We start from the raw sequence: 24,554 nt of genomic DNA, 5'->3' as shown, positions 1-24,554 counted from the left end.
CAGTTATATGAATTTGTGTATTTGTGCATGTAGCCCTTTACAACAGGTAAAATGAAAATGGTCACAAAAAAAACTATTGGCAAGTATAATTTTACAAATACTCCAAGTGCTGCGTCTGGATTATCCTCCTTATACACAGACTAATATACTTTTTTTTTTTTAAATTTACATCTTCAACAAAAGAGTCCTGATCTCTTATAAATATGTCTTATGTCACAGATCAAACACTATTGGTCGACACTCTAGTTGGTTGATTGATAGCCTGGGTCATGTTACAGGCATTAGTCAAAGTAAGAAGCTTCCTCTTGAGAGGACAACTAGATAATAACCAGTTAATGTTCAGGTCACCAAGAAAATACATTTCACATTTAGCATCAGAGACCTTATCTAACATAAAACACATTCTCCAGACAGTTTGCACTTGGTGACCTATAGCAGCAGCCTAAAAGAGCAGGCTTCACATGAGGCAGGTGAACCTGCAACCACAAGACTTATACTTCATTTGGCATAAGATCCTCTCTGAGCTTTACAGGAATATGGCTCTGAATACATACAGCAACACTTTCCCTGTAGACGTTCCTGTCTTTTCTATAGATGTTATATCCTTGTATTCCTATTGCTTTATCATCAAATGTGCTGTCTAAGTGAGTCTCAGAAATGGCTAATATGTATATAAATATTTTCTAAGATCAGCAAATTACTCATTAACTTTTTTTCGAAGGCTACATATATTTCTATGAGCTTTTATATGAGCTAACTTTCACCCTTTCCTAAAACTGAACTCATAATGATAATAGGTTGTATTTCTGATAATAACAATCGAAGGAATTACGCAGTGCAGTGGTAGAAAGAATGCAGGCATCTTTGTGCATTCAATCAAAAATATTGCCACGTTAATCAGAGACTTTCCCAACCGTATATGAGTTCCGTTATAGTCACATATTGTATTTCTGTGCTGGAGTGGAGTCAGAACACAAATGGAAGTCTCCTGCCAACCAAATCTCTCCTGAGTTCTCATGGTCTTTATCATCCTGACACGACCAGAGCACAAGATGGATTCCCCTTGCCATTCTGTCAGCCTTATACAAATGCTTTGTTTCTGCAGCTGGTGTCTCTGTTTCCAGTAGCTCTTCTTAATAAAAATAATGATTTATAGTCATCATGATGAAATCCACTTCTGCAATTTCATAATCTTAATTCATTACATACTATTTTGAATCTTTGGTACAGCAGCCTGGTATGCTGTGTTGTTACAGGCACAGTATAAGTATATTGGTTTATTTAAAATATGATTCACATGCAAATTCCAATAATGTTGTATTCTATATCATCATTCGAGTGGATGTGTTGGTAAAAGTTTCATTATGATTCCCTACCCCTCAGGGTTGGGGTTAATTCCACTAATGAAATTCTCTGTCCCTGTAAATGAAATGTTATTAATTCGAAATTCCAGATCAGTCTTTGAATGCAAAGATAATTAAATTCCTCTAAATTCCAATGTAAGGAAAATCCTATTCATAAAATTTCCAATTCAATAGTATTCCCAACAATTCCACAAATTCCAAATGATCAGGTCACTGTTCAGACAGGCAAGCTATACTGGAAATATAGAAACACATGTTGAAATGATTTAAAACAAATCCTGCAGTAAATGTTTGATACTATGTGCATTCATTCCATTAACTGGGAAATATAAATATGGAATTCTAATTAAATTCAATTCCAAAGATGAAATGTCTTTACAATTGCAATTAAATTCCTGTTAAAAAAGTCCAAACAGTCTAATTCCAATTAAATTCCAACTCCATAACTTGAAGATTGTTGAAATTCTAATTGAATTCCATATCAATTCTCCGCTTCATGACTGAAATCAAGAATTGGAATCGACCCCAACCCTGCTACCCCTATCACCTTGAAGCCTGAGGAGGTGAGGCATGGGGGTGCTGGACAAGTCCTTGTGGTGCTGGAGGAGGCCTGGTGGTACTGGAGGAGGCCTGGTGGTGGTGCTGGAGCCCTGGTTATGCTAGAGGTCTACTGGTGCTGGAAGTGGCAGACACAGACCAGTCCAGTTACCCTGTTGGAGGAGGCCTGGTGTTGCTGGAGGAGACTTAGTGCTGCTGGAGGAGGCCTGGTGGTACTGTATGAGGCCTGGCGGTGCTGGAAGAGGCCTGGAGGAGGCCTGGCGGTGATGGGGGAGGCCTCATGGTGGAGCTGGCCTCATTATGAGCTGGGCTGTGTGGTTATTACTGTGGGCTGTATAGTGATACTGATAACCCACTGAGCAACTCGCCTGTGGGTTATCATGGTGTGCAGTGGGAGGAGCCCCAGAGTAAATGTTTTCTTGGCCAAATTGACCCCTGCTGTCTTCCCCCTGGCCAGGCTAGTGTATTGTGCAACGCCAGGCCCTGGTGTTTTAGCCTAGCTGCCCTGTGGTTCAGGCAGCACAGATGGCTGCATGGAGTAGGAAAATAGGCTGAGCTTACTTCCCCTGGGAGTGGGGTAAACCAAATACAGTGCCTTGCAAAAGTATTCATCCCCTTTGACGTTTTTCCTATTTAGTTGGATTACAACCTGTAATTTAAATGCATTTTTATTTAGATTTCATGTAATGGACATACACAAAATAGTCCAAATTGGTGAAGTGAAAGGAAAAAATTAACTTGTTTCAAAAAATTCAAAAAATTTAAAAACTGAAAAGTGGTGCGTGCATATGTATTCATCCCTTTTGCTATGAAGCCCCTAAATAAGATCTGGTGCAACCAATTACCTTCAGAAGTGACAGAATTAGTTAAATAAAGTCCACCTGTGGGCAATCTAAGTGTCACATGATCTGTCACATTATCTCAGTATATATAAACACCTGTTCTGAAAGGCCCCAGAGTCTGCACCACCACTAAGCTAGGGGCACCACCAAGCAAGCGGCACCATGACGACCAAGGAGCTCTCCAAACAGGTCAGGGGCAAAGTTGTGGAGAAGTACAGATCAGGGTTGGGTTATAAAAAAAAAAATCCAAAACTTTGAACATCCCACAGAGCACCATGAAATCCATTATTAAAAAAATGGAAAGAAAATGGCACCACAACAAACCTGCCAAGAGAGGGCCACCCACCAAAACTCACAGACCAGGCAATGAGGGGAATTAATCCCAGAGGCAACAAAGAGAAACCTGTTTCAGTCTTCCAGAGATTTGAGACTGGGACGGAGGTTCACCTTCCAGCAGGACAATGACCCTAAGCATACTGCTAAAGCAACACTCAAGTGGTTTAAGGGGAAATATTTACATGTCTTGGAATGGCCTAGTCAAAGCCCAGACCTCCATCCAATTGAGAATCTGTGGTATGACTTAAAGGTTGCTGTACACCAGTAGAACCCATCCAACTTGAAGGAGCTGGAGCAGTTTTGCCTTGAAGAATGGGCAAGAATTCCAGTGGCTGGAGTTTATAGAGTCATACCTCAAGAGACTTGCAGCTGTAATTGCTGCAAAAGGTGGCTCTACAAAGTATTGACTTTGGGGAGGTGAAAAGTTATGCACGCTCAAGTTTTCTGGTTTTTTTTGGTCTTATTTCTTGTTTGTTTCACAAGAAAAAATATTTTGCATCTTCAAAGTAGTAGGCATGTTGTGTAAATCAAATGATACAAACCCCCCCAAAAATCGATTTTAATTCCGGGTTGTAAGGTAACAAAATAGGAAACATGCCAAGGGGGGTGAATATTTTCGCAAGCCACTGCATGTTGTACTTAATGTCGGGACAGAGATGACATCAATTATTATCTACAAGTGTTTTCTATTGCATTACAGATTTTACAGCTGTAGGTATATTGATGCTACTCTATCTTGATTTGAAAGACATGTTGGCGCATAGAGAATCAGTTGGCAAATTTCTATGAGATGAATATGGAACGGATGACTATGTTGTGTTCTGCTGTGCTACAGGTATTTTAATTGACCTATTCTGATACACAACGGAAGTACAATGCGAACAGGATTCCAGATAGGGAGAAGAAGAGTATGCATGTGCTGATGATGTCTGCTGTGATGGAGTGCTAAGCTTGCTGAGTAAACTTACCCTTAATTATACCCATCGTGTCCTGATGTTACTGAGCCTACTACACGACAAGATTGGCGACAAGGATGGCGGCAGCGTTAGCATCATCAACTACTTCGTTCCTGCCCTTTCCTGGTCAACCTACGATGCCGTTGGCAATGTGGTTGAAAATCTTCAACAATTACTTGGTGGTTGTCAATGCTACAGGAGATAACTGGCCAGATTCTAGGAAGAATGCATTGCTACTACATTGCCTTGGTACTGAAGATCAAATGATCTTTTACAACTTAACAGGTACTACATTTGCAACACTTGTCCCAGCTCTCCAGGTGCATTTCATTCTGGCTATCAATGTCGTGGTCGAGCGCCATAAATTCCGACAAAGAGCACAGAGACCCAATGAGTCCTTAGCAGATTATGTTGCCGCCCTGAGAGAGTTACTTGTGAACTGTGACTTTGGTGATAGAGGAGATGAGATGTTGAGAGATCAACTTGTTGAAAAGGCCTCAGGCTCCCCGTGTCAAAGAAAGGCTTTTACTGCAGGCTAATCTCACACTGCACACTGCTATTGCGCTCGCTACTCAAGTGGAAAGTGGCCAAGCCCACATCCAATTCATTAATAATCCACTGCCAGTACAGGCGGTGAGAGAAAATCCCCAAAAGAAGAATAAACGGAGATACAGGCCCGTACCGACTCCAATCCACCTGATGATGCAAGAAAGTCAGGTCGCTGCTGTTACAGGTGTGGCTCTAATACTCACTTAGCTCACGCAACAAACTACCCCGCCGCCAAGTCTAAATGCAAGGACTGTGAAACAAATGGTCATTACACACGGATGTGCCATGCCGATAGAAAAGCGAATGTACAAGAGGTCAAGGTACCGGAGCTTACCGTATTATGCATACTAGACCAAGATATGAAAAGAAAGACAATATGAATGTGGAAATACGAAAAGTATGTGGACACTTGCTTGTCGAACATCTCATTCCAAAATCATGGGCATTAATATGGAGTTGGTCCCCCCTTCGTTGCTATAACAGCCTCCACTCTTTTGGGAAGGCTTTCCACTAGATGTTGGAACATTGCTGCAGGGACTTGCTTCCATTCACCCACAAGAGCATTAGTGAGGTTGGGCACTGATGTTGGGCGATTCAGCCTGGCTCGCAGTCGGCGTTCCAATTCATCCCAAAGGTGTTCGATGGGGTTGAGGTCAGGGTTCTGTGCAGGCCAGTCAAGTTCTACCACACCGATCTCGACAAACCATTTCTGTATGGACCTCGCTTTGTGCACGGGGGCATTGTCATGCTGAAACAGGAAAGGGCCTTCCCCAAACTGTTGCCACAAAGTTGGAAGCACAGTATCGTCTCGAATGTCATTGTATGCTGTAGCATTAAGATTTCCTTCACTGGAACTAAGGGGCCTAGCCCGAACCATGAAAAACAGCCCCAGACCATTATTCCTCCTCCACCAAACTTTACAGTTGGCATTATGCATTGGGACAGGTAGCATTCTCCTGGCATCCGCCAAACCCAGATTTGTCTGACTGCCAGAGAGTGGCGGCAAGTTTTACACCACTCCAGCCGACGCTTGGCATTGTTGCACAGTGATCTTAGCCTTCTGTGCGGCTGCTCGGCCATAGAAATCAATTTCATGAAGCTCCCGACAAACAGTGTGCTGAGGTTGCTTCCAGAGGCAGTTTGGAACTCGTTAGTGAATGTTGCAACCGAGGACAGACGATTTTTACACGTTACATGCTTCAGCACTCGCCGGTCCCGTTCTGTGAGCTTGTGTGGCATACCACTTCATGGCTGAGCCGTTGTTGCGCCTAGACACTTCCATTTCACAATAGCAGCACTTACAGTTGACCGGAGCAGCTCTAGCAGGACAGAAATTTAACGAACTGACTTGTTGGAAAGGTGGCATCCTGTGACAGTGCCACGTTGAAAGTCACTTAGCTCTTCAATATGGGCCATTCTAATGCCAATGTTTGTCTATAGAGTTTGCATGGCTGTGGGCTCGATTGTATACACCTGTTAGTTACGGTTGTGGCTGAAATAGCCTAATTCACTCATTTGAATGTTGTATGTTGTGTTCTGCTGCACTACCCATGTTTACCACTAGAGACATACAGGTATTTTAATTGACCTATTCTGATACAGAACGGAAGTACAATGCGAACAGGATTCCAGATAGGGAGAAGAAGAGTATGCATGTGCTGATGATATATCCTGTGATGGAGTGCTAAGCTTGCTGAGTAAACTTACCCTTAATTATACCCATCGTGCCCTCATGTTACTGAGCCTACTACACGACAGACTAGAGTTTAGTTAATTGTTCCATTTTTCAGATTTCCAAGAAAGGCGGGATCTCACTAAGAAAACACATTTATTAGCTGAAGTTGAGAGAATGTAGAATATTATACTAAATTCCCTGCACTAGCAGACTTGGAATTCACTGATTTCATTTGATTACTTAAGTCATTAAAGTACATTGCTCTGGCCCCCATTTTAAGACTACCACTTGTAAGGACATTGCCATAGATACTTGAACCCAAATACCCCTGTTCTTGTCATTCATTTACACCTCCACAGCTGTGTCTCCTTCGCCGACATTTGATTAACTATTATGTTGAGCACATCAGTATCAATTCGTCCAGTCACTACAAAGATACAGGCATTCTTCCTAACTCAGTTGCTGGAGAGGAAGGAAACCGCTCAGGGATATCACTATGAGGCCAATGGGGACTTTAAAACGGTTACAGACTTTAATGGCTGTGATAGGAGGAAACTGAGGATGAATTAACCACAATAGTTACAGTAGTTACTCCACAATGCTAATCTATTTGACAGTGTGAAAAGAACGAAGCCTGTACAATATAAAAATATTTTCAATAAGGCAGAAGTAATACTGCAAAAATTGTGATAAAGCAATTCACTTTTTGTTCTAAATACAAAGTGCTATATTTAGGGCAAATCCAATAAAACACATTACTGAGTAGTACGCTCCATATTTCCAAGCATAGTGGTGGCTGTATCTTGTTATGGGTATGCTTGTAATCGCTAAGGACTGGGGGGGTTTCAGGATAAAAAATAAATGGAATTTGACAGGCGGGAGATTAATTCACCTTTCATGAGGACAATAACCTAAAACACATGGCCAAATCTACACTTGAGTGTCTTACCAAGAAGACAGTGAATGTTCCTGAGTGGGCGAGTTACAGTTTGGACTTAAATCTACTTGAAAATCTATGGCAAGACCTGAAAATGGCAGATCTCTCATTGGTTAGTCTGTCAGTGAGTGCTCAGAGGCAAAAATCTGAGCTATGTTAAAATTATATTAACAAATACTTTGGGGAAGGCAGGGTTTGCAGATGTAAAAGGCAGCTGTGCTTTTATCATTCTGACATTTCTAGATTTAGTCTTCATTTTTTAAGGCTGCCATGTACTAAAAGTATAATTGTACTTGGCAGCGAGGCACAGAAAATTAGATTGTAGTGATGAATTGCTGTAGACTGTATGTAATGAGTGTATTATTCCTCTTGCACTCTTGAAGATGCATTCTCTAACCAGCAATAAACAAGCAAGACATACCCAATCAGTTCAACCACTGTTGTGGCATGGTTTTTCATTTTTTCTCGGGAGCTTGGGGAATATGAAGTAAGATTGGTTTAAGGTAGCTATGATGGCCACTTCGCTGTGCTGTTTGGTTTTTAATATTTACATACTCATATTCAGGAGAGTACACAAAAACACAGAGGCACATGCACTTGCACGCATGTAGAAACACGAGCGCGCACACACACACACACACACACAGGTTGTTTGCACTGCTCACATCTCTCCAGTTCCCAACATTAAGCACCCAACTATCTTATCTAGCTTGATTGATGGTGCAATTGTCTGCGTTTTTTTAAAAACCTAGATTTTCTCTGGTGTGATTTTTCACATCCACTGGTTACATAACACATTCTGAATGTGCGTCCCAAATGGCACTCTATTGCCTATATAGTGCACTACTTTTGACCAGGGCCCATACCCAGTGGGCACAGATGTCAAAACAACGTCTATTCCATGTTGGTTCAATGTAATTTCATTCAAATGACATGGAAACAATGTTGATTTAAACAGTGTGTGCCCAATGGGTAGGCTCTGGTGAAAAGATGTGCATTATGGAGGGAATAGGGTGCCATTTGTGATAGACACAGACAGAGGATGTATCTGTGAGAGTAGCCTACCAGATTGAGAAATAGTCAACACAAAATAGGTATCGGGCAAAAGGGACATTTTAACCACATTGAGTTGATTGTCATTGAGTGTGTGCATTTGTAAGTATTATTTTGGAATGTATGGAAGTTACTGCATTGTGTTTTTGTACAGTAGGCTCGAATCACCAGTAGGCCGTTTTGGCGTGGACAATGCTTACTTTACTTAATATTGTAAGAGTTTGGTCATGTACTCATGTATCAGTGGAGGCTGGTGGGAGGAGCAGTAGGAGGACGGGCTCTGTGACATGGTGAGGTTGGACCCAGGTGCAGAGAAGGAAACAGACAAGAAATCAGCGGTTAAGGATAAACATAATACATTACTGAGAAACAGTAACGGAAGGATCACAGTAACACTGGAAAAACAACAAACACTAAGTCTCAAACTCACTCAGGAGACAAACGCACACGGCACATAATTCAAGCTTCAGCATAGGACAACAGAAAACATATTTTAACAGGGAAATCATAATGAGTAAATAGGACACACCTGAGTGTCGTTAATGTCTCTAGGGAGGTCTTTGCCGCCCTCTGGTGACAGATGGAACCATGACAGTACCCCCCCCTTTTTCCAGGAGTAGCTCCAGCCGTGGAGCCAGGGCGACCACCACGTTGTTGGTTGAAGTCCCGAACGAGTCCCGGATCCAGGACGTCCCAGGCACCCATGCCTGCTCCTCGGGGCCGTAGCCTTCCCAGTCCACCAGGTACTGCAGGGTGCTTCGGACCCGACGAGCCTCCAACAGACATCGGACAGTGTAGGCCGGGCGACCATCGACAAGTCGAGGGGGCAGAGGGGCAGGTGTGAGGGGAGAGAAAGGACTGGTCCTTACCAGCTTGAGACGGGAGACATGGAAGGATGGACAGACCCTCAAAGACCTGGAAAGCTGGAGATGATAGGTGACCGGGTTGATGCGATTCAGGATCTTGAATGGTCCTATGTAGCGTGGCGCGAGCTTCTGCGAGTCCACCTTTAAGGGAAGATCATGGGGGGACAGCCACACTCGTTGACCCGGTCGGAGGAGCCAAAGAGGCCTTTGTTGCCAGTTTGCCTGGTGTTGGTTTCGGGCAGATGAGCGGAGCAAGAGTGATCGCACTCTGATCCAGGTGCGGCGACATCGTCAAATGAACGCCTCGGCTGATGGCACCTCCGCTTCGGCCTCTTGATCAGGAAATGGGGGGGGGGGGCGAACTGACATTCGAACGGCGTCAGTCCAGTGGACGAGTTCGGCAGTGTGTTGAGAGCGTACTCTTCCCAGACGAGGAACTTGCTCCAGTTGCTGGCCTGGGTGGAGAGACAAAACAGCGGAGGAACTTCTCCAGCTCCTGGTTGGCCCGCTCCATTAGCCCATTTGACTGTGGGTGGAACCCAGAGGAGACTCACCGACGTCTACGGACAGGTGGGACCAGGCTCAACTAGTTGGAGCATCCCAGCCAGTCGCTGTCATGACGACTTGCTTTGGGTACAGGATCTCACGTCCTCAATCATGTTGGGCCACCAGAATTTCTGCCTCAGGAACTCCAGTGGTCCGATTAACCCCTGGATTCTCAGTTAATTTAGAGGAGTGTCCCCATTATAGTACTCGAGAGCAGGCTGATTGCGGAACATAAAGTCTGTTAGTGGGACACCCCCTAGGGTCAGGTTCTCGGGTCTGGGCTTGTCATACCATGGTCTCTATACTCCATAACACGGGAGCCACAATGCGGGAGCTGGGGATGATGGGCTCGGACTCCCTCTCCTCGTTAGAGACATCGTGTTGGCGGGCCAGGACATATGCTTTCTGATTCATGGATCCCGGGCAATAGGCTAGAGTGAAGTTGAATCTGTTAAAAAACAGATTGCACCTAGCCTGGCGAACATTCAACCTCCTGGCTTCTTGAATAGAGACCAAGTTCTTATGGTCCATCCAGATCCCAAAAGGATGAGGTGCCCCCTCTAACCAGTGTTTCCACCCCTCATGAGCCCACTTGACTGCCAAGAGCTCCCGGTTGCCTGCATCGTAGTTGCGTTCCGCTGGCGAGAACCGCTTGGAAAGGCACGTGTGCATTCTCTTGTCCCCCTCGTTCCTCTGTAAAAGGACCGCCCCTGCTCCGGTGTCCGAGGCGTCCACCTCTACCACGAAGGGACGAGTAGGATCAGGATGAACGAGGATGGGTTCGTAGGTGAAACTTCCCTTGATCTCCATAAATGCCCTGTCAGCCTGGGGGGTCCTGCCAAAATGGGTCTGGGACTTGTGGGTTAGGGTCGTGAGAAGCGCTGCTACCGCACCAAAGTTCCGTATAAAACAGCTGTAAAAATTGGCAAACCCAAGGAACCGCTGGACTTGTTTGAGGCGGGACAGGGCCAGTCAGTGACCGCCCTAACCTTTACAGGGTCCATTTGGATGCCGGCAGAAGAGATAATGTGACCCAGGAAAGAGACTTGGGATACATGGAACTCACACTTCTCAATCTTGACGTATAGTTGACTCTGCAGGAGGTGACACAGGACTTGGTGGACGTGCAGGATGTGTTCCGGAAGGGTCTTGGAGAAGATCAGGATGTCGTCTAGGTTAACAAAGATGAACCGATTCAACATATCCCTAAGAGTGTCATTGACCAATGCTTGGAAGACTGCCAGTGAGTTTGATAATCCGAATGGCATGTCTAAATACTCATAGTGGCCACTAGGGGTGTTAAAGGCAGTTTTCCATTCATCTCCCTCCCTGATTCTCACCGGATTGTTGCGGAGATCCAGTTTGGTGAAGAATTGGGCCCCCTGGGCCAGCTCCAAGGTGGCGGACATCAGGGGTAGGTGGTAATGGTTCTTAATCGTGATCTTGTTCAGCCCTCGGTAGTCGATGCAGGGACGCAGAACTCCATCCTTCTTTCCCAAGAAGAAGAAACCTGGGGATGTTGAGGAGCGAATGAATCCTGCCTCCAGCAACTCCCGGATATAATTCTGCGTGACTGCAGCTTCAGGGATCGAGAGGGAGTAAAGACGGCCCCAGGGAGGGGTGGAGCCAGGTAGGAGTTCTATGGCGCAGTCGTTTGGAAGATGAGGGAGGGAGGGTGGCAGCTTGCCTCTTACTGAAGGCCTCCCGGAGGTTGAAGTATTCGGGAGGGAGGGAGAAGAAGTCTTGGTCTTCAATGGATGCAGGGGGACGCAGCAAGGCTCTAGGTGGGGGTCTTAGACATTAAGTCTGGCAGTTCTTACACCAGTCTAGTAGGTGTCCCGTGGGCCAGGAGAGTAGTGGGTTATGTAGAACGATAAGGGGTTCTCGGGAGCCATGATCAAAAGAAAACGAATTCTGAGTGATTCCGCCCAACCTGCAGTAGAATGGGATTGGTCTGATATTCTACCTGGCCGGAGCCAATGGGGCGTCCATCGAGGGCTTGAATCTGCAGAGGGATGGGACATTTCACGCAGGGGATTTGTAATTATCTGGCGAAGTCTTGATCAATGAAATTATCTGCGGCCCCGGAGTCCATGAAGGCTTGAATATGGTGCTGACGGTTGTTCCAGTGGAGGGTTGCGTGTAGTGACAGACAGTGACTGGGTAGCCGGGGGGGTAACTGCATAGCTTGTCAGGGTCTCCCCTTGTCCTGGCGAGCCCTGGCGTTTCTCGTCAGCTCTGAGCATATGGCACGGAGATGGTCAGTAGAGGCAACAGCCTTCGCGCATGCACCTGTCACACTCCTGTGTGCGGAACTCAATGGCGAAGTCAGCCACTGGTCTGGGCCCTTGGCAGATGTTGAACAGTCGGCTGGTCGCTTCTTGTCCGCCGACTGGGTTGTCGAAGACTCGTCGCAGCTCGGCAGTGAAGGCTAATATGGAGCTGCAGGATGGTGGCTGCTGTTCCCACACTGCCATTGCCCACACCAGGGCCTTGCCCCGAGAGTAGAGAGATTATGTAGGCGATTATGGCCCGATCGGTGTGGAACGAGGAGGACTGTAGCTCGAACACCACAGAGCACTGGGTGAGCAGCCCCTTGCATCCTCCTGGGTGGCCATCATATTGCTCGGGGGCTGGGATCTTGGGTTCCCGGTACAGGTTCCCTGGAGGAACTACGGCAATGCCTATACGGCAATGCCTCCTGTGTTGGGGTTGGACTCTGGTTGGAGGGAGGGTTTCTGATATCTGGAAGAGTTGTTCTTGCTGCCGCCCCAGCAGTGCTCCTTGGTGGGTTACAACATTCTTGATCTTGGTGGTCTCTGCTGGGTCCATGTTGTGGGCTGAAGCTTGCTGTGACATGGTAAGGTTGGACCCAGGGGCAGAGAAGAGACCAGACGAGGAATCAGTGATTAAGGATAAACATAATACTCTACTGAGAAACGGATAAGGGAAGGATGATAGTAACACTGGGAAAACAACAAACACTAAGTCTGGTAAACTCACTCAGGAGACAAACACACATGGCACATAATTCAAGCTTCAGCTAAGGACAACAGGAAAACAAACCTCTTTTAACAGGGAAATCATAATGAGTAAATAGGACACACCTGAGTGTCGTTAATGTCTCTAGGACGGTCTCTGCCGCCCTCTGGTGACAGGTGTAACCATGACAGGGCTCATTGTAATGGCTGGAATTGAATAAATGGAACGGAGTCAAACATGTGATTTCCATATGTGTGATGTGTTTGATTCCATTCCATTTATTCCATTCCAGCCATAACAATGAGCCCGTGCTCCTATAGCTTCTCCCACCAGCCTCCTCTGTATGGGAAGCATTTGTTTCTCTGGTGTTGTCTGCTCCAAGCAGGCTCACTCCATCCCTGTACTTTTGCAATAACTGTGAAGTCATGTAGCAATGCTTCTAAACACATTCAAGCCCAGTCTGGATGAGGAAGCCCACAGAACCTTCTGCTGCAATATCCACAGGCTGCTCAATAACATCAAATGTAAGGTCTCTCTCTGGTCTCTGGTCTCTTTCTCCCTCTCTGGTTTCTCTCTCTTTTCCCTCTCTCTCTCTCACTCACTTTCTCTCCCTCTCACTCACTTTTTCACTCTATTTATCTCTCTCTCTCTGTATCTCTATCTCTCATTCACTTTCTCACCCTCTCTCGCTTTCTCTCTCTCTTTCTCTCTCTGTATCTCTCGCTCACTCACTTCCTCTCCCTTTCTCTCTCTCTCTCTCCCTCACTCTCTCTCTCTCTCTGTCTCTCCCTCTCACCACAACAAGGATGACTAGACACTATACTGGCAAATTGGAGACTGAGAGACAAATTACCACATTTCTGATCTACAGGCAATCTGAGGATTAGATTGGATCTTGGATCTTGTTCTAACATTGAATTGTTATATTTGATTTTAATAGTTTCAACCTTGAAGTTCCAGTGGTAGTGAGGCTCCTGGATGTTTGAAACCACAAGTAGGAGCCGCGGGCTGGCCTACAGTTGACGTTGTAGTTGACAGAGTGTACTGATGTGTTTAGTGTACAGATGAGTCATTGATTGCTCATGCACTTTTTCTACCTGGATTTATTGTCTGTGTATGTCCTTGTCTATGTTTTATTACGTGTTTCTATGTATGCACAGAGCCGCAACCAACATTTCCCCACAGCCATTATCTTATATTTTATCTCAAAGTTGAGTCAAAAAGTGATGTAAAGTGAGTGGTTAATGAGAAATACAGCTAACGCTTCCTCTAAGGGCAGACCTTCTAAGAGGTTGAGCCTCTGTCTTGCATCATAACTAATAACTATTCTATTAAACCCACAAGAGGCCTTAATGTAAACATAAACCTCCATATCTTTCCATCCCCAAGTCTACGTACCAAATGGCACCCTATTCCAAGTTTCACGTTTTATTGTCACGTGCACTAGTACAGTGAAATGCGTTTTCTTGCTTTCTCATTCTCTATACTGCACTATCCTATATATAAATGGAATAGGGTGCCATTTGAGACACACGCCGATGTCATTTGATTAAGGCAGGGCAGGGTCTTTCCTCTAAGCTTCCCCCAAAACAAAAGACAGCAGCCAGTTGTTGGTTCCTCTTAGGCAGGCTGGCAGGCAGACAGGCAGGCTGATTGGATTGATGATGATGCTGGTGCTAATGTGTGATAGACTGTGTTAATAATGCTTGGCTCTCTTTAGGGGGTTCCTAAGCTCTGTGTTGATGGATCTGTAAATCTGTCTGCCTGTTTGGATTGCAACACTTCAGTGCACACCGTGCCACAGGGACCCTGATGCATAACCAACCTGTCACTCACTCCTCAACTATTGGTGTGTGTGTGTGTGTGTGTGTGTGTGTGTGTGTGTGTGTGTGTGTGTGTGTGTGTGTGTGTGTGTGTGTGTGTGTGTGTGTGTGTGCATGCACATGCGTGTGTGCTCGCACTTTCACTGAGTCTGATTGCATATGTGGAGCGTGTGTGTTTACACAGGTCTGATTGGGTGGGTGGTATGTGTTGGAGTGTGTGTAGCTGTGAGACAATGGCTTATAGCAACATGTTGTTGGTTAAGTAAGTGTTGTGCAGGATAGTGCATAAATAGCTTCATTACAGTGTGGGAGCAGGGTTTTCTGTGTCTCGGTGCTGTCCTGAGGTATTCTAACGTGCTGTGAGGGGCTGTTTCAACACCTCTTTTTCCTTTTCATTCCCACCAGACTCTGGGGCTGGTACCCAGCTGGGCATCTGGCAATGTGATTCGGTCCAGAGAGGCAGCCTTTGATTGGCACTAACCTACATGCCTGTGTGTGTGTCCAGCTGCAGAAATGGCGTGCCCATCAAGAAGAGGTTGCCAGATTGGAGGCAGCCATTGCTGGCAGGCAGCAGGAGGAAGAGGAGGACAGACTGAGGAGGGAGCGGGAGAGAGACTCGGCCATGAGGTCACTGCAGAAGGAAAAAGTAAAGACCCCTAATCCTTACACCTGCCACGCTCCAGCATATTGCACTGCCCCCAGTCACATTATGTTTGAAATGAGTCTTTGCTCCTCAGATTCTATGGCAGTATATGATAACATCTTAGTATCCAATATACTGTAGGTATGGCCCAAGTTCATTTGAGTGATTTAACTCCACGGATATGTAATATAATATTACGGTATATGTTATTATAAGGTTGTCAGAAAAGTGGAAAAGTGTCATGATGATTTTCATTAGCTTGATTAATTGTGTATTCAGCTTAATGAGGTATGATGGTGTGTGTGTGTGTGTGTGTGTGTGTGTGTGTGTGTGTGTGTGTGTGTGTGTGTGTGTGTGTGTGTGTGTGTGTGTGTGCCTGTGTGTGTGTGTGTGTGCGTGATTGTGTGTGTGTCCATGCGTGTATGTGGAAGTGTGTGGTCCCTGACCCGCATTGCCCCTTGGTATCGCCCCAGAGTGTGTATTGGTGCCAGCCTTGTTTGATTGCGCCCCTCCTTTGCGGCCTACTAAAGTACCACAGGAAAGCTGGGAGAATCTCTGATTAATGATGCCATTTAGGCTGAAATGGATTACATATACTTCTACACAGTCATCTCTCAGACTATGAACTATCATCTCATTCATTTGATTTACTCTTATCTGATTTCACACCGTCACGATCAATAGGACGCGATGACATCACACTGAAGTTTCCCTCGTGTTCACTCGCTTGCTCCAGGCATTATTGTAAACTTCTTGGTTTGTTTTGTGAACGTTTGTTCCCTGTATATCTTAGGTGAAGCAGTACTATGCAGAGAAACAGAGGAGGAGAGAGGAGCTGGAGAGGAGAGATCAGCAGAGACTGACAGAGCTGAGGAGACTCATGGCAGAGCAAGCTAAGAGAGATAAGGAGAGGTAAGCATGCACCATGGGCAGCAGCTTAGCCTCAAGGCCGCTGAAGGAGAGAGCTCAACACCTGGCTGACAGATAGTTCTTTGTTCGCCCCTATGGCTTATTTGGACAATGCTCATAAAACACCATTATTTCGAATGGTGCGTCATTTATGGAGTCATTTATGTTTTTCCATGACAAATTGAGGAATTAGTTTGAAATATCTCATTTTAGGAACCACTGGTAGAATTCGATAAGTTGCCGTTTTCACTTCTTTTTAGTGCAGTCTCCTATTTTTCCACAGTCCTCTCTAGCGTTCAGGCCTCCTTTCAAGTCCCTGGCATTTAAACAGCGCTAGGAGAACGAGAGAGAGACAGGGTTGAGTTAGTCAGGGCAGGGTGAGGAGCACTGAGGACATGAGATACTGTAGCTGCTGCTGAGACTGAGGAGCAGCTCGCAGGCAGCCCATAACGCTCTCCCAGCCTGCAGGGCTGCTGTACCACCGCAGATAGGTGGTGCCTGGGCTGAGGGCTGATGTCCTTGCCCACTTCTCCCCCTCCCCTATCTCTGTCCCTCCTGCCCTCAGGGTGCAGTTCCGTGAGGAGGCGCTGCTGCAGCGGAGACAGGAGAGGGAGGCGCAGGCACTCCAGCGCCTAAAAGAGGAAGAGGAGAGAGACAGTCGTCTGGAGGCCCTGAGAAATCAGGTACGTCTCTTATCAGTACTTATTCCCATTCACTTCCCTTGTTGGATCTGACATTTAAAATGCCACGGAGGAGAACATTTGTGGCCGCTTTTGACCCCGCTGTTCCATGTTGGTTTTGAGGCTTCACTGCCACTTACTGGTGGGATAGGGAAATACAAGGAAATGACTAGGCTATCATCAAATTGGTGTTTTTCAAGTGATTTCTCCATCCCACACACGGTTAAGGTGGCAGTGGTGGCAGCGCCAGACCCAGAGAGGATGATGGGAGATACAGTGGCCTGGAGAGGCCGGCTAATGCAGCAGAGCGGAGAGGAGGAGTTTCGGTTGCACCGTCCCCTATATCACCTCAACACGTACACAGACTCTCAGGTGAGTCTGACCTGCCACTGTCCTTTACTTTCTGCTCTCAAATCAACACACGTCAATCTGCCTTTTCCCCCACTGCACTCTCTCCAGTAGCTCCCAAGGTTGTTAACATGTGTCAATCAGAGGAGGCTGATGGGAGGAGCAATAGGAGGACGGGCTCATTGTGGCTGGAATGGAATGAATGGAACGGGGTCAAACAGGTGGTTTATGTTTAATGCCGTTCCATTGATTCCATTCCAGCCATTACAATGAGCCCGTCCTCCTATAGCTCCTCCCACACCAGCCTCCTTTGGTGTCACTGTAATATTTTGTGTTTACTGCCTCGCTCACAGACATACAAAAACCCAGAAAAATCCTTCACAATAATGTTTGACCTGGATGAACAAACCTTACCCTCATGCAGACAGACCTTTAAACAGAATGCCCCTCAAGGCCTGTGGGTGAAGTTACATACAGTACGTCTGTCTGGTACATTGTGTCACGACTCCACTGTGCAGGAAAGCACACTGGTTTTTACCTGCGGTCTATTGCATAATCAGGCCAGTGACGGTTAGATCATCTCCTCCAATTGAAAACGTGATCGATGACTAAATTACCTTGGTTTAACTGAGGAATGTTAGGAAACATATGAAAAAATGTTTGACTAGAATTGCAAAATATCATAAAAATGTATGAACAAGGGTGTGACAGTATCGTCCATATCTATTTTTTTATGCCTTTTGGACCTCACAATAGCGCGTCCCAAATGGCATCGTATTCCCAAATTAGTGCACTCCTTTTGACCAGATCCCTATTATCATTTCCTCTGTTGGTTTCCAGATTGTGTCTGATCCGAGAGTAAGGGTTGAACAGGCCCTCCGGGCAGCAGGACTCCACAACACACTGTATGCTAAGGAGGTTCTCTCTGTAGTCCAGCCACCCAGACCACCTCGACGGGACACTGACTCAACAGGATTCAAGTCTTCCACAAAGAGTGTTTAGCCCTATTCAATCAAAATCGCTAACCAGGTGTCCCGAATAAGTCATAATGTAAATAGCATTTTCCCTGGCCAGTGACAGAGCATGTTTTTATTGATGTGAAGTTGAATTGGTTTTTTAAACATCTTGGAAACTGGCTGCAGGTACAGGTAATATAGATAAAAAGCGATATTTGTCCACAGATTTGTCAGAGTGTCTTCTTTGGGCTACTTCTGTGATTGTCAATACAGACCATGTTGGCTCAACTTCTAACATATTCCTCGCAGTATTCCTCATACGCCTCCCTTTGCCATCTGTCAGTATCTGATACTTCATTTAACACAGAAAGTATGCGTTTCGTGGCACTGTGACGTTAGATAACAACTGCCTGTCATTATGAGAAACCTGTCATGTGTGGTATTTAGCTGTATATAGTTGCTCATTTGACTCTGTAACATACACTGAGTGTACTTAGGAATACCTGCTCTTTCCATGTCATAGACTGACCAGGTGAATCCAGGTGAAAGCTATGATCCCTTTATTGATGTCACTTGTTAAATCCACTTCAATCAGTGTAGATGAAGGGAGGAGACAGGTTAAAGAAGGATTTTTAAGCCTTGAGATAATTGAGACATGGATTGTGTATGTGTGCCATTTAGAGGCTGAATGGGCAAGACAAAAGCATTAAGTGCCTTTGAACGGGGTATGGTAGTAGGTGCCAGGCACACCGGTTTGTGTCAAGAACTGCAATGCTGCTGGGCTTTTCACGCTCAACAGTTTCCCGTGTGTATCAAGAATGGTCCATCACCCAAAACTCTCCCTCGCCCTCCATTTGACAAATCTGACCTTAATTCTATCCTCTTGATTTCTGGATACAAGCCAAAACTAAAGCAGGAAGCACCAGTGACTTGGTCAATAAAGAAGTGGTCAGATGATGCAGATGCTAAGCTACAAGACTGTTTTAATAACACAGACTGGAATATGTTCTGGGATTCTTCCGATGGCTTTGAGGAGTACACCACATCAGTCACTGGCTTCATCAATAAGTGCATCGATGATGTCGTTCCCACAGTGACCGTACGTACATACCCCAACCAGAATCCATGGGTTACAGGCAACATCCACACTGAGCTAAAGGGTAGAGCTACCGCTTTCAAAGAGCGGGACTCTAACCCAGACGCTTATAAGAAATCCCACTATGCCCTCAGATGAACCATCAAACAGTCAAAGTGTCAATACAGGACTAAGATTGAATCGTACTACATTGGCTCAGACGCTCGTCGGATGTGGCAGGGCTTGTAAACTATTACAGATTACAAAGGGAAGCACAGCCATGAGCTGCCCATTGACACGAGCCTACCAGATTAGCTAAATTACTTCTATGCTCGCTTCGAGGCAAGCAACACTGAAGCATGCATGAGAGCATCAGCTGTTCTGGACAACTGTGTGATCACGCTCTCCATAGCTGATGTGAGTAAGACCTTTAAACAGGTCAACATTCAGAAGGCCGCAGGACCAGACGGATTACCAGGACGTGTACTCTGAGCATGCGCTGACCAACTGGCAAGTGTCTTTATTGACATTTTCAACCAGTCCCTGACTGAGTCTGTAATACCAACATGTTTCAAGCAGACCACCATAGTGCCTGTGCCCAAGAACACTAAGGTTACCTGCCTAAATGACTACTGACCCGTAGCACTCACGTCTGTAGCCATGAAGTGCTTTGAAAGGCTGGGCATGGCTCACATCAACACCATTATTCCACAAACACTAGACCCACTTCAGTTTGCATACCGTCCCAACAGGTCCACAGACGACACAATCGCCATCACACTGCACACTGCCCTATCCCATCTGGCCAAAAGGAAAAGCTATGTAAGAATGCTGTTCATTGATTACAGCTCAGCATTCAACACCATAGTACCCTCCAAGCTCATCATCAAGCTGGAGGCCCTGGGTCTCAACCCAGGCCTTGGGTCCTGGACTTTCTGATGGGCCGCCCCCAGGTGGTGAAGGTAGGAAAAAACATCTCCACTTCGCTGACCCTCAACACTGGGGCCCCACAAGGGTGCGTGCTCAACCCCTCATGTACTCCTTGTTCACCCACGACTGCGTAGCCATGCACGCGTCCAACTCAATCATCAAGTTTGCAGACGACAACAGTAGTGGGCTTGATTACCAACAACGATGAGACAGCCTACAGAGAGGAGGTGAGGGCACTTGGAGTGTGGTGTCAGGAAAAAAACCTCTCACTCAACATCAACAAAACAAAGGAGATGATCGTGGACATCAGGAAACAGCAGAGGGAGCACCCCCCATCCACATCGAAGGGACAGCAGTGGAGAAGGTGGAAAGTTTTAAGTTCCTCGGCATACACATCACTGACAAACTGAAATGGTCCACTCACACAGACAGTGTGGTGAAGAAGGCGCAACAATGCCTCTTCAACCTCAGGAGGCTGAAGAAATTTTACTTGTCACCCAAAAACCTGACAAACTTTTACAGATGCACAATCAAGAACATCCTGTCAGGCTGTATCACAGGCTGCTACGGCAACTGCACCGCCCTCAACCGCAAGGCTCTCCAGAGGGTGGTGCGGTCTGCACTACGCATCACCGGGGGCAAACTACCTGCCATCCATGACACCTACAGCACCCGATGTCACAGGAAGGCCAAAAAGATCATCAAGGACATCAACCACCCGAGCCACTGCCTGTTCACACCGCTACCATCCAGAAGGTGAAGTCAGTACAGGTGCATCAAAGCTGGGACCGAGAGACTAATAAACAACTTCTATCTCAAGGCCATCAGACTGCTGAACAGCAATCACTAACTCAGAGAGGCTGCTGCCTACATTGAGACCCAATCACTGGCCACTATAATAAATGGATCACTAGTCACTTTATACAATACACTCTAAATTATGCCCCTTTAATAATGTTTACATATCTTACATTACTCATATCACATGTATAAACTGTATTTTATACCAGCTATTGAACCTTCGCCATCGCTCATCCATATATTTACATGTACATATTCTCATTCACCCCTTTAGATTTGTGTGTATTAGGTAGTTGTTGGGGAATTGTTAGATTACTCGTTAGATATTACTGCACTGTCAGAACTAGAAGCACAAGCATTTCGCTACACTCGCATTAACATCTGCTAACCATGTGTATGTGACAAATACAATTTGATTTGATGTCCCCATTACCAGTAAAACATAATCAAAACCTATTTCTTTCACTTACTTGCTGTGCTGTTTCATTGTTCATTTGTTCAGTCGTTTCATTCTCAACCAGGATTTCATCATACATGTCAAGCAGTGAAGTTTCAGCTCTGTCTGTCCGTGGCCTCTCTTCCTCGGTGTGCACTGTCACTGTGTCCGTTTCCACCTTTCCATTCAGTAGATGTTCGAATGGCGTTAGGTGTGTGTTCATGTTTCCAAGTTTCAAAGATGTTCTCAAATGCCATTGAAATGGCAGCAGTGGTATGAGAACCAGAACATTCTTGAGCATGCAATACGGCTTTCCTCAGTACGAAATCCTCATCGACCCACTGTGCTGTCAGACTCAGCATGCTCATGGGGCTGACATCGCTGGTCCAAATGTCAGTAGTGAAGCTAATAGCAGTGAAGCCCATAGCAAGTGGATCATAGATGTATGTTTCAACAATACTGTGTATCTCCGGTAGGGCAACATCTGAAAAATAGTGTATACCGGGGCTCGACCAGTTGGTCGAAAGCCAACACCAGGACGGTTGATTGTCAAGGGAAAAGAATTCCTTTATCTTGCCGTTATTGGATTTTGCCTTTGAGTTGTCTCGCTGAAATGTTCTTACTCTTTCAAATGACTGCTCGACTTGGAAGTATGTGCTTAGTATTTTTCTGCTTTTGTTCTGTGTAGCGCTGTATTTTTTGTGCCATCATTACATCTACTTACGTTATATAGGTATGAATGTCAGCTTTGACATCGGGTTTTGCACATCGGCATAAATATGACTATTGCTGGCCTATTTTTGCAATCCTTGAGTGTCTCTTCTCCATTTTGAAGCTAGTCATTTCTTAATAATCCATGTTGAATAAGAGGATGTGGACCCATATCAGCCAGGCCTGAAATGAATTTATTCCGGATTTTAAAATGTCAGGTACAATGAAGTCAGAGATGCATTTCAATTTCTAAATATAGTTCCGCTACGCCAGTGCCTAACTCCTGAGCCATGAGCCATTTGATTAAATTACAGTCAGAAGAGAGCATCTTTCTCTAAATCCTTTATACATTTTTAAAAGTCATCGGACTTAATGTCATCAGGTATACTGAACAAAAATAGAAACGCAACATGCAACAATTTCAAAGATTTCACTGAGTTACAATTCCTGTAACTAAATCAGTCAATTTAAATAAATTCATTAGGCCCAAATCTATGGATTTCCCGTGACTGGGAATACAGATATGCATCTGTTGGTCACAGATACCTTAAAAAAATGGTAGGGGTGTTGATCAGAAAACCAGTCAGTATCTGGTGTGACCACCATTTCTCTCATGCAGCGCGACACATTTCCTTCACATAGTTGATCAGGCTTCTGATTGCGGCCTGTGGAATGTTGTCCCACTCCTCTTCAATGGCTGTGCAAAGATGCTGGATATTGGCGGGAACTGGAACACGCTGTCGTACACGTCAATGCAGAGCATTCCAAACGTGCTCAATGGGTGACATTGTCTGGTGAGGACGCAGGCCATGGAAGAACTGGGATATTTTCAGATCCATGAATTGTGTACAGATCCTTGCAACATGGGGCTGTGCATTATCATGCTGAAACATGAGGTGATGGCGGCAGATGAATGGCACGACAATAGGCCTCAGGATCTCATCATGGTACCTCTGTGCATTCAAATTGCCATCGATAAAATGCAATTGTGTTCATTGTCCGTAGTTTATGCCTGCCGATAACATAACCCCACCATGGGGCACTCTGTTCACAACGCTGACATCTGCAAACCTTTCGCCCACACAATGCCATACACGTGGTCTGCGGTTGAGGCCGGTTGGACGTACTGCCAAATTCTCTAAAATGACATTGGAGGCAGTATATGGTAGATAAATTAACATTTAATTGTGGCAACAGCTCTGGCTGACATTCCTGCAGTCAAAAGCAACACAATATATACAGTTGAAGTCGGAAGTTAACATACACTTAGGTTGGCGTTATTAAAACTCGTTTTTCAACCACTCCACAAATTTCTTGTTAAACTATAGTTTTGGCAAGTCGGTTAGGACATCTTCTTTGTGCATGACACAGGTAATTTTTCCAGCAATTGTTTACATACAGATTATTTCACTTATAATTCACTGTATCACAATTCCAGTGGGTCAGAAGTTTACATACACTAAGTTGACTGCGCCTTTAAACAGCTTGGAAAATTGGCTTTAGAAGCTTCTGATAGGCTAATTGACATTATTTGAGTCAATTGGAGGTGTACCTGTGGATGTATTTCAAGGCCTACCTTCAAACTCAGTGCCTCTTTGCTTGACATCATTGGAAAATAAAATCAGCCAAGAACTCAGAAAATAAATTGTAGACATCCACAAGTCTGGTTCATCCTTGGGAGCAATTTCCAAATGCCTGAAGGTACTATGTTCATCTGTACAAACAACAGTATGCAAGTATAAACTCAGCAAGGAAGAAACAAGGAAGAAGCCACTGCTCCAAAACCACCATACAAAAGCCAGACTACGGTTTGCAACTGCACATGGTGCAAAGCTCGTACTTTTTGGAGAAATGTCCTCTGGTCTGATGAAACAAAAATAGAACTGTTTAGCCATAATGACCGTCGTTATGTTTGGAGGAAAAAGGGGGATGCTTGCAAGCCGAAGAACACCATCCCAACCGTGAAGCACGGGGGTGGCAGCATCATGTTGTGGGGGTGCTTTGCTGCCGGAGGGACTCGTGCACTTCACAAAATAGATGGCATCATGAGGATGGAACATTTTCTGGATGTATTGAAGCAACATCAGTCATAAGGTTAAAGCTTGGTCGCAAATGGGTCTTCCAAATGGACAATGACCCCAATTAGTGCTTCTCCTTCCAATAGGGCGCTTCCCCTTTAATTCCCAATTAAATAGCCAGCATCAGCTGCGCAAAAGTGGAGTTGTGATGGAAACGTGAATGAGGATGTGTTAAACCCTCAGTTCTGAAGCTTCTCTCTTCCGTTTGTTGTGTAGCCTAATAGAAAATCTACCCAGGATCGGATCCACTCTTTGCATCCGTGGACTACACCTCTCCGTTGGTTTTCGTGGCCTTTCTCCGCTGGAGATCTGTCGGCGGATTGGCTTCTCCGACTGACTACAACCTTTTTTGTATACGGTATTTCATTTGTTTTGGTGTTATGTATACCGTGATGATTTATGTAGTTAGTTGTAGTTGAGGATTTATTGAAATGTGTGGTAAAATATTTGTTCTTTTCATTGTATGATTGACACTGGGTTTACGCTACACTGTATGAACG

At 45.3% G+C, this 24,554-nt stretch overlaps 1 protein-coding gene across 1 annotated transcript in view; it reads left to right on the top strand.

Moving 5' to 3' along the window:
• LOC106581712 (coiled-coil domain-containing protein 148) overlaps window positions 1-18,245 on the top strand; it is a 46,541-nt gene extending 28,296 nt beyond the window's left edge. The window contains exons 11-15 of the mRNA XM_045704455.1: window positions 14,993-15,133; window positions 15,924-16,042; window positions 16,605-16,722; window positions 16,948-17,091; window positions 17,908-18,245. Of these exons, the coding sequence (XP_045560411.1) occupies window positions 14,993-15,133; window positions 15,924-16,042; window positions 16,605-16,722; window positions 16,948-17,091; window positions 17,908-18,069 (684 nt within the window). The 3' untranslated portion in view covers window positions 18,070-18,245. The remainder of the gene's footprint in view (window positions 1-14,992; window positions 15,134-15,923; window positions 16,043-16,604; window positions 16,723-16,947; window positions 17,092-17,907) is intronic.
• The last annotated feature ends 6,309 nt before the right edge of the window (window positions 18,246-24,554 follow it).

The sequence above is a fragment of the Salmo salar genome, chromosome ssa21 (assembly GCF_905237065.1).
Source record: "Salmo salar chromosome ssa21, Ssal_v3.1, whole genome shotgun sequence".
Classification (NCBI taxonomy): Eukaryota; Metazoa; Chordata; class Actinopteri; order Salmoniformes; family Salmonidae; genus Salmo; species Salmo salar.
This window is presented reverse-complemented; position numbering and strand designations above follow the sequence as displayed.